The following is a 10,585-nucleotide window of genomic DNA, read 5'->3' as shown; positions in this document are numbered from 1 at the left end:
CAGCTCTAACATCCCCTGTTCTTAGGCCCCTATTCCAAGGCACCTCCCAGCTCTGACATCCTATATGTGACCCCTTTGAGGTCTAACAAGATATGTTCTCTTGTTTCTATGCAAGCTCTAGAGATCCGTTCCAGGTCCGAAATCTGTGTTTCTAAGGAGGAACTACTATAAGAATCTCTTTTGGTTTCCTGTGGATAAGACTGACACCGAGGCTCTAAAGAGAGAAGGGATATACATACATACATACATACATACATGTACATACATACATACATATGTGTACATATATACATTTGTGTGTGTGTATACGTATAGGTAAACATTATTGGAGGCAGGAGCCAGGATTGGAGAGCCCAGCCTGTGGTTTGGGGTACTGATTTATCCTAAGGCTTTGTTATATAATTGGCATCCAATAAACGTGCGGATGCTGCCATCCCAGGATAGAGTTATCCTCAAAGTCCCTTCCCAGCCTCCAATAAGAGGTGGACATAGACCAGTGGAAGTTGGGCTTTGAGGTCCTTGCGCCTTCCCCACCCAGGCACTGATGACCAAATTAACCCCTCCTCTTTTCATCAGGCTTGAAGATTTACAAAAGCCCCCTCCTCACCCAGCCCTGCATGGCAGGTAGAGCCAAGGTTCTTCTCTCCATTTTACAGAGAGACAGAGCCAGCCTCCCGATAGCTCGAGGTAGTGGCCATGCTAGTAACAGGCCACGTCTCCTTACTGCTCGTCTCCAGCTCCAAAGGTCTTTCCTCAGCTCTCTGACCTTCCGTGTCTGGGTTTCAATAGCTGCTTTACCCAATGTCCAAGGGAAAGTTCTATTCACCAGAGATTCAGGGAAGAGAGCCGTGCATTGGGAACCAGGGGACCAGAATCCCTGTTTTTTTCCTACACTGCTTAGCTGTGTGACTTTGGGCAATCCCCATCCCCTCCCTGAATTTCAGTTGTGATCAGATATTGGGCAGCTCAGAGAGTAAGAAGAAGCCCTTGTAAGGATGAAGCCCTTATGCTTCTTTCTCCAAAGGCTGTTGGGCCTCGGAGCTTTCCCACACTTTGAACCCCAGTGGTTTGAGTGGCTCCAAACTTTCTTCCTCCCCAAGATCTAAAGTTAGGGAGGCTGGTTAGTGGATGGGACGCTGGGAATGTCAATTTGGATTGCACCTGAACACCATTTCTTCTCAGCCATCCCGGTTCTCCAAACTGTTCTGTCTAGATTTCAGAGGGAATCGTGGTGTCATGGGGACCCTGGAGAGCACCCAAGTTTCAGCCATGGGCTAATGGTTGGTGTCTCTCTGGGAAATAGAGGAACAGGACCCTAGGCCCCTCTCCAGCCTTATACTCTGTACTTTGGTTTCCTCATCTGTGCAAATAGATTGGTTGGACTAAATGAAGTTCTTTTCCACCAGACATCCAAAGATTCTCTGTCCCTGTCGCAAGTATAGGTCTAGATGGACAACCTTAGGCATGTTATTTTGTAATTAGAAAATCCTGAAGCATCCGTGATTTTGTCAGCGTCAGGAATTCCTGGTTGGGGATGCCCTTCGCTGACACAGATCATAGCCCCTTTGTGATGTCGTAGATGTGATTTTGCCTTTCTTTGTAGCTTAACACATAGAAAGTGATTGATAAATGCTTCTTGACCAAATGACTAGTAGATAAGTCCTAAGGGGTTGCATGAGGCACATAGAGATTAAGTGCCTTGCCTAGTTTCATCCATCAAGTAAATATTTTTTTTGTTTTTTTTTTTTACTATAAGAAAACGTTTATTTGTAAACAACATGGTGCACAACCTGAAACATCAACAAAACCCCATATTGATTTTAATCTACCTCAGAGTTTGACTAGTGCAGCAGAGATCTTCAAGGCAGCATGTGGACCCAGGCTCTTCTGACTCTAAGCCACAGGAATGTATCCACTGTACCATCCTGCCTCTTTGTAAACCGTGCTTTTGGAGACCCACCAGGACAGAGATGCTGTTACTGCTGCTGCTGAAAACTGACATTTACACAGCACTTTAATGTATGCGAAGCATTTCAGTTACATTATCTTACTCACTCCTCACAATCACCCTGGGAGTGTTATCATTTTCCCTATTTTATCAATGAGGAAACTGAGGCTGAAGAACATAAAGTGATTTGCCCCAAGTCCCCAGCCAGTAAGTGTCAGTGGTAGGGTTTAAATTCAGGTCTTCCTGATAGCATATCCGAAGAAAGACGGGTAGGTGGGTCTCCAGTGACAGTGTGAACCCCAGACAGACTCTTTGAACTCCAAGTAGGCTTTCTTCTCAACTCTGCTCAGGACAACTATTGGCTGAGCATGTTGGACTCAGAGGTAGCTTCTTGTCCTGGGTTTCTATAACTGTAGTCACTCAGCCCTTTAAAGATCCTGAGAGATCCCTCATGAGCCGGGCCCAGGAACTGGGTGGAAATATCGTAAGATGTACCAAGATGGCGGAAGGATGGGATTTTTCTGGGGTAGAGGGTGGCATCATTAACAGCTCCTTAGGTGACCTGTGCACCGGCACAGGTGGGAATTTTGTGGGATAATGCTACACATTGTTATTTAGTCGTGTCTGACTCTTCATGACCCTGGGGACCATAACATGCCAGTAGTGTCCATGGGGTTTTCTTGGCAAAGATACTGGAGTGGTTTCCCATTTCCTTTTTCAGTGGACTAAGGGAAACAGTTAAGTGACTTGCTCAGGGTCACACAGCTAGTAATTTGATTTGAACTAGGATTTGAACTCAGGTCTTCCTGAGTTCAAGCCCATTGCTCTATCCAGCTGCCTCAAGGCTGCATATCACCGAGACCCGTTAGGAGTAGTGTGAACCAGGCAGAGAAGGAGGTTAAAATGAATTTGAGTAGCCACAAGATCATATATCTAGAGGACCCCAGCAGCCTTCCAGTCTGACCTCCTTGTTTTTTTGGTTTTGAATCAAATTTGTGATTTTATTGGCATAAATAACTCCCAGTGAGGAAACTCCCTCTACAAGATTATGGTCTTAGCGAATACCTGGGGCATTGCAAGGTTCAGTGACCCATCCAAGGTCATGCAGCAAGTCTGTGTTGGATACCACGTTTGAACTCATGTCTTCCTAACTCAGTGGTTAGCTCTCTTTCTACTATAGCTGCCTTTTCCCCACCATTTTACTGCTAAGAAAACTGAGACCCAGCGATATTGGGTATCTTGCCCAAGTTGGATTCCCAAAGGTAATGGTAAAGCTAGAAATTGGACCAAATCTAATAAGATGATGAAAGACCTTGAGCTCATGTCATGTGAGGCTCAAGTGAAAGGACTAGGGATCTTGGGATGGGCATGAGAGCTGCCTTCAAGTATTTGAAAGGCCATCATGTAGAACAAGAACCAGACTTATTCTCTCTGGCCCCAGGGGACAGAACTGGGAGCCACCAATGAGTGGATGTTACAGAGAGCCAAATTTCAGCTTGTATAAGCAATAACTCCTTACCAATTAGTACTGACCCAAAGGGCAGTGGGCTGCTGAGGGAAGGGAGGGAGTTCCCCTTCACCAGAAGTCTCTAAGCAAGGGCTGGATGACCACTTATTGGGTAACAGAGAGGATTCCATTATAGATTGGACTAAACAATAAATTGACCATTGTTCCAGTATAGATTGAACTAAACAATTTCTGGGCTTTCCTCCAACTCTGAGATTCTGTGAATATAACCTTCTTGAAAGAAGGTTATCACTTTTCATCCCAGAGAACCTGGCACATAGTAGGCACTTAATAGATGTGTGTGTTTGAGTTTTTTTGGGGGGGGTGGTCCAGATCTGTAATGTTTGTCCATGTAGAGACCTCTCTCCACCTGTCCAGATTAGCACCTTCTCTCCATCTTACAAAGAGTTGCTTGAGACTTTGATGGGTGACTGAGCAAGATGGGTAACTGAGTAAGATGAGTGACTTGCCCAGGGTCACACAACCAATAAATGTGAGAGGCAGGTCTAGAACTTGGGTCTTCTGACCTCCAGGTTCAGCCCTTGACCAACCATGCCAGGCTGTCCCCCCAAGTAAGAACTGTCCAAACCCTATAGTATTTCAGGGCCAGAGATGACCATCTTGTACCACAGGGTCCTTCCTCTCAAATGTCATTTATTTGGACTCATGCTAGATGTTCCCCTTCACCTTAGTGACCTTGTGAATTTCCATCGTCTCTCCCCAGGATAGAGAGGTCGACCGACCAGGTCATCAAGCCTGTGAACCTGGAAGCTCTGTCCAAATGGACCGGCCACATTCCAGGAGATGTGCTGAAGGACATGGCCCGGATTGCCCCAATGTTGGCCAGGCTCGGCTATGATCCCTATGCAAACCCACCGAACTATGGCAATCCTGACCCCCTCGTCATCAATAACACAAACCGGGTAAGCAGGTGGCGTGTTCCATTTGGGGTTTGGCAGGGAAGAGTTGTAGGTCCTAGGCCTTCAATAGATAGAAAACCTCATAGTTTCCTTGGGACTTAAAAATGCAGATCCAAGGCATTTTTGGAACTCCATTGGTACCTTTATCTCAGTCTAAGAATTTGTGGGTATATTGTTGTTGTTATTCAGTTGTTTTTTTTAGTTGTGTCCAACCCTTCATGACTCGATTTGGGGTTTACTTGGCAGGAATACTGGAGTGGTTTGCCATTTCCTTCTCTGGCTCATTTTACAAATGAGGAAACTGAAGCAAACAGGGTTCAATGACTTGCCCAGGGTCACACAGCTAGTAAGTGTCTGAGGCCAGATTTGATCTCAGGCCAGAGTTTCCTCTAGGATCCTCTAGACCCTAGACTTGGCGCTCTATGCACTATGACGCCACCTAGCTGCCCTTGGCAGGTTTATAGGGAGGGCAAGTAAAGTCTTGATCGCCATATACAGGGCAGTAGAAGTAGTAGTAGCTTCTTGCCTGGATGCTATGAGTTATGCCCACCTTGCAGATCTTACAAAGCAAGGGAGGTGTAGTGACATGAGTCCTGGATTTGTAGTCAGAAGACCCGGGTTCAAGTCTTAGGTCCTCCGTTTCCTGGCTGTGTGACCTTGGGTGAATCTCTTTGCACCATTTTCCTCTACTTTAATGGGCCTAGTCACAGTATAGGACCTACCCCTGGGAAGGCAGAGGTAAGCCTCAAGTGAGACAATGTATGTAAGGCTCTTTACAAACCATAAAGGGCTGGGGAAGGGGATCCAGCTAGTTTCACTCCCTCATTTCATAGATGAGGAGGCTGAGGCCCAGAGAGAGCTAGTTACTTGCTTCAGGTCACAGAGCCAGGAAGTGACAAAGGAGGAATTCCTGCCCAGGTCCTCTGAATCCACATCTGGCACTCCTTCCACTCTTTCTATCACATTCTGAGGCCCCTCCTCATACTGGCATTCTGTGTTCTAAGGCCCCTTCCACACTGGCATTCCATGTTCTAAGGCTCTTCCCCCCACTGACTTTCCATGTTCTAAGGCCCCTTCCACACTGACATTCCATGTTCTAAAGATTTGAAAATGTTAAAGTGCTATTCCAATGTCAGTCAACAACAACCATAGTGACAGTGATCATGATAACAGTAATAATAACACTAATAATAATAACAATAAAAAACCTTCAGATTTGGAGTCAAAGGATTTAACGCTGAATCTTGGCTCTGGCACACACTAACCTTGTGATCTTGGACAAGTCATTTTACTTATGGCTTTCAATTTATACCTGTGTATCATCCTTGAACTGTCCTCACATAGGTTACTCCCAAGAAAGAAGTTCTAGTATTTGGGAAAGACTTGAAGAAACAGTGAGTTTGAGTCTCTGTTTCACCTCTTACCATCTGTGTAACCGTAGGCTAAGTCACTTCTTTGAGCCTCAGTTTCCTCATCTGTGCTATGAGTATAACACCTTAAGAGCACCTTAAGAAAAATCAAAGGAGATAATGTGTTTACCATACTATAAAACCATCAGCTATTAATATTATGTATTGTTGCTATTATGGTTTTATTTTACATGACCTTGGTAATGGATTGTCTGGAAGATGGCGTAACGGTCACATTCTGGGTGTGTGTCTTATTCAAAGTTGAGTCACTATTGTTTGATTTTTTTTCTTTCCTAGGTCATGAAAGGAGATTTTAAAACACCAGCAAATTTGAAAGGACATTTACAGGTTAGAAGTTCAATAAATTAATTTACTCCTATTTGTGTAAAGGAAGAAACATTGTACTGGGAGACGCAGGGTAGGGTTCAAAGGTTTGTTCTGCTGGTATTTTACTGTGGGCCTTGGGCAAGTTACTTAGCCATTCAAGGCTTCAGTTTCATCCTTAAAATAAGAGAATTGAAGATGATCTCTCTAATCCTCCCAGCCCTGACATTCCCTGTCCTGAGGCCTTTCATTACTCTTACATTTTGTGTTCTATGTCTTTTCCACTTCTAATACTGAGTCCGTCATCACCCTTCCTCAGCTAGACCTCTCCTCCCAATCTCCTGGTTCTCTGTGGAAGAGTCTGAAAAGGAGGTCTTCCTCTGCCCTGTTTCCTTACCCTTCCCTGAGTTTATTTATACTAGTAGGTCTCAAGTTTGGGAGGGGGTCCACAGGACATTATTGTAGAGTGGAAGATCAATGGATCACCTCTTTTTTTGTTGAGGCAATCAGGGTTAAGTGACTTGCTCAGGGTCACACAGCTAGTAAGTGTCAAGTGTCTGAGGCCAGATTTGAACTCAGGTCCTCCTGACTCCAAGGCCAGAGCTCTATCCACTGCGCCACCTAGCTGCCCTTATGGATCACCTCTTGTCATCCACAGGCAACTAAAGACCGACCGTGAGATCTCGTTAATGCCTTGCAAACCTTAAAGAGCTAGAAAATGTGACAAGGTGATAGACAGGCAGTCAGTCATTCAGCCAGCAAATATTTATTAAGCACTAACTGTGTACCAAGCACTGTGCCAGTCATTCAGTTATCAAAATTTTATGAAATGTTCCAGGCACTGTGCCAAGCATCATGGATACAAATCAGTCAGTCATTCACTCAATGAACAAGCATTGCTTGTTGTAGACCTACTATGTGCTAGGAAATGAGATGGGAGCTAGAGATACTAAGACAGGAAAATGGAATGGCCTCTGCCCGCAAGAAGTTTATATTTTATAAGGGGAGATAACATGTGTGTATATAAGCATATAATATAGATATATAAATATACAATCCAAACACATGTAAACATATACATGTATATATGCATACATTCATATATAAATCTATGCATGTATATAATTTGTATATTGCATATACATTTATATTATATTTTGTATATATATATACTATATATGTGTGTGTATCTATATCTACATCTATCCATCCATCAGCACATTCTGCACTGATGGGAGACATTTCAGGGAAATAAGAGAGGTGGGCAGTCTACACCAGTGTTGTCAAACTCATATGGAAACCAATCCCTGCCAGCTGCTGTGTTATATTTTTCTTTATTTTGTTATGTATTTTCCAATTCCATTTTCATCTGGCTGGGGACCACACTTGGGAGTTTTGTCGTAGCTGGCTGAGTTCAAGGCCTCTGGTCTATACCACAGCCTGAGTGACTTTTCTCTTTGTTCCTTCTGCCCGCAGGTGAATCCAAACACAACCTCTTCTCACTCACGAAGCGAATGATTCCAGGTATGGGACAGGTGTGACTCTTGTTGGGGCCCTCCAGGTTTCCCAGCCCATACGCTAGGCTTAAAAGGAAGGGGGAATGGGCATCCCCTGAAAGGTTGCCCACCTGGGCCTCCCTTGACCGCCAGTGTTCCTGGGGCTTTCCCGCTCACTTCCTGGGCTAGCAAGCTCTTCATTATTGTCGTTTTCTCTGTGGTCCTTCTCGAGGTCTGTATGAATCAAACCCTAGTGCTGGGGACGATCCCACCAGATTGAATTCCTGGTCTGTTGGCATCTCTCTCTGGCTTCACTGGCTGAGAAACCCCAAGAAGCCACTTCTCCCAGGATTGCTTGCAGGGTCTGTTTGTGCTGTGCATGAATTCATTGGTCGGCACTTTTATTTCTGGTGTGCCCCAGGGACTGAGCTCCCAGCCCCCCAGCCCTCTAATCAGGGCATCCCAGAGAATGGTCTCGTACAGTGAGGAGACACCTACCTGAGAGACTGAGGCAGGCCCCCCTAGAAGATGAGCCATCTGGCATTTTGAGTCTTTTCTGACTCTGGCACATTTCCCTTCCCCATTTCTTTTTTTAATTTTAGCTAGGCAATGAGGTTAAGTGACTTGCCCAGGGTCACACAGCTAGTGAGTGTTATGTGTCTGAGGCCGGCTTTGAACTCGGGTCCTCCTGACTCCAGGGCCGGTGCTGTATCTACTTCGCCACCTAGCTGCCCCCTCTTCCGCGTTTTTAAGGGAGGAAAATGGATGTGTATAGAAATGTGCGCGCGTGCGCGCACACACACACACACACACACACACACACAGAGGATGGGGACTGAACCCATGATTTCATCAGTATAAGGAACTCCTGAATGAAGACGCTTCATTCACCATGCAGACCAGCCCCTCCTCCCATCGTTCAGTTATAAAGATTCGCTTAAAACACTGACTTGTCCAGGGCCACACAGGCAGTATTTACCAGAGGGTTCTGCTTGGTTCTGAGGTCACTCAGCCTTGTGTCATGCCGCCTCTTGTGGACATCTAGGCAGGGCAGTGGAGAGAATGCCAGGCCTGCTCTCAGAAGGACCTGAGCTGAAATCCTACTTCAGAACCTCATGAGCTCTGTGGCCCTGGGCAAGTCACTTTGCCTCACGCGACCTCCTTTTCCTCATCTGTAAAATGGGTATAGTAATAGCAACCTAGCGTTCAGGGTTGTTGGAGGCTCAAATGAGATAATATTTGTAAAGTGCTATGTTAATGCGCACTTTCATTATATAAACCATATGTGAACTTGCGTAGATATGTGTGCGTGTCTATGTGCTTGTATGTGCACATACGTATCTATGCACATACACACAAAAATTACATGAATACGCACCTGGTCTCAGTCTCACCTCAGACATCCTGTGCCGGCCTTTACCCCTGGGCCCATCCCTTAACTGCTAGTTTTCTAGACAGTTTTCTGAGTCTGATTTGCAGAAGAGGTGGTAGTCTGTCTGGGGGGAAGGAATTGCTTCACTTAGGTTCCTCACTCCATTGAAATTATACCAAGACTGATTGATATCTGACATTCCCTGTTCTAAGGCCCCTCCCAATTTTGACATTCCCAGTTTTAAGGCCCTTCTTAGCTCTGACATTCTCTGTTCCAAGAGTCCTCCCAGCTCTGACATCCCCTGTTCTGAGGCCCCTCCCAGCTCTGACATCCCTTGTTCTCAGGCCCCTCCCAGCTCTAACATCTGTGATTCTGTCTGGAGACTAACAGTGGCTCATCTGTCCCCTCTGCCTATGGGGAGAGCTCATTTCATGTAGCTCACAGGCTTCTCTCACCTCCCAGGGCTCTGCAAATGGCTTTTCATTTATCGACCAGAGGAGAAAGTTTGCAGCTGACTTGGAATTGGATCTCCAAGCATATTGCTTGCTCTTTTCACCAATTCAGGACCACTCTGCGGGGAACGTCTTTGCATTTCTTTGCAAAATCCTCCGATCTTTGAAACTTTCTGGGGAAAAATAAAAAACAAACAAAAAACTCAACTCTGTCCCTCATTGGGAGACTCTGCAGAGGAGAGAACCTGGGGGGCAAAACTCAGGTTTCTCAATGTACACCTTTTCTATTCATTTCGTCAACTTGAATTTTTTTTTTTTAAATTGTATCCGGAATGGTCTGTGTTCTCCTCAGATTTGAAAACTAACAGGGGGTAGTTTGGAGGCCTCAGTCATCAGAGGAAGTCCTGCAGCATGGGCCACTACCATCCTTCCCTGGTTGAGAAATTACAGAAACTTATTTAAGAATTTAATATATGGGGCAGTTTGGATACACTTGATCACTTTATTTCCCATAAATAAAATATTGTTTTAATACCAAGAGTGTGAGTTTCTTTTGAAGCATAACTCCATACTTTTCTATATTACATCTTCTCAACTGGTTTATGAGATGGTAATCAATATGGAAGCACCTACTACATACCAGGTATTGTGATGGGGTCTTAGGGATACAAAGCATGTACGAAGAATGAAATGATTTCTACTCACAATGAGCTTACATTCTAAAGGCAAAGTAGCAGAAGTATTTAAGAAACCAGAGTGGTGCTTTGGAAACAGCCCCTGCCACTGCCTCACTGACTGGGGGCCTCTCTGGCCCTAGGTTTCCTTCTTGATAAAATGCAACATAAGAATATTGCACTAAATGATGTATGTGAGGGAACTATGTGGAAGAGTTGAAGGATACCAGACCTGGAAGTTAGGAGGACTTGATACTAGACATTATTCTAACAGTATCTCCCAGCTCTGACATTCCCTGTTCTAAGGCCCCTCCCAGCCCTGCCATTCCCTGTTCTAAGGCCCCTCCCAGCCCTGCCATCCCCTGTTCTAAAGCCCTTCCTAGCTCTGATATCCCCTGTTCTAAGGCCCCTTCCACTTCTGACATCCCCTGTTCTAAGGCCCCTCCCAGCCCTGACATCCCCTGTGCTCAGGCCCCTCCCAGC

At 45.3% G+C, this 10,585-nt stretch overlaps 1 protein-coding gene across 2 annotated transcripts in view; it reads left to right on the top strand.

The window, feature by feature from the left end:
• TPST2 (tyrosylprotein sulfotransferase 2) overlaps window positions 1-9,966 on the top strand; it is a 67,862-nt gene extending 57,896 nt beyond the window's left edge. For both annotated transcript variants that reach the window (XM_027864947.1, XM_027864957.1), the window contains 4 exons: window positions 4,180-4,378; window positions 6,082-6,132; window positions 7,585-7,632; window positions 9,439-9,966. In XM_027864947.1, coding sequence (XP_027720748.1) covers window positions 4,180-4,378; window positions 6,082-6,132; window positions 7,585-7,626 — 292 coding nt within the window. In that variant the 3' untranslated portion in view covers window positions 7,627-7,632; window positions 9,439-9,966. The remainder of the gene's footprint in view (window positions 1-4,179; window positions 4,379-6,081; window positions 6,133-7,584; window positions 7,633-9,438) is intronic.
• The last annotated feature ends 619 nt before the right edge of the window (window positions 9,967-10,585 follow it).

This window comes from Vombatus ursinus, unplaced genomic scaffold (genome assembly GCF_900497805.2).
Source record: "Vombatus ursinus unplaced genomic scaffold, bare-nosed wombat genome assembly UNPS02001287.1, whole genome shotgun sequence".
In the NCBI taxonomy this organism is placed as follows: domain Eukaryota; kingdom Metazoa; phylum Chordata; class Mammalia; order Diprotodontia; family Vombatidae; genus Vombatus; species Vombatus ursinus.
This window is presented reverse-complemented; position numbering and strand designations above follow the sequence as displayed.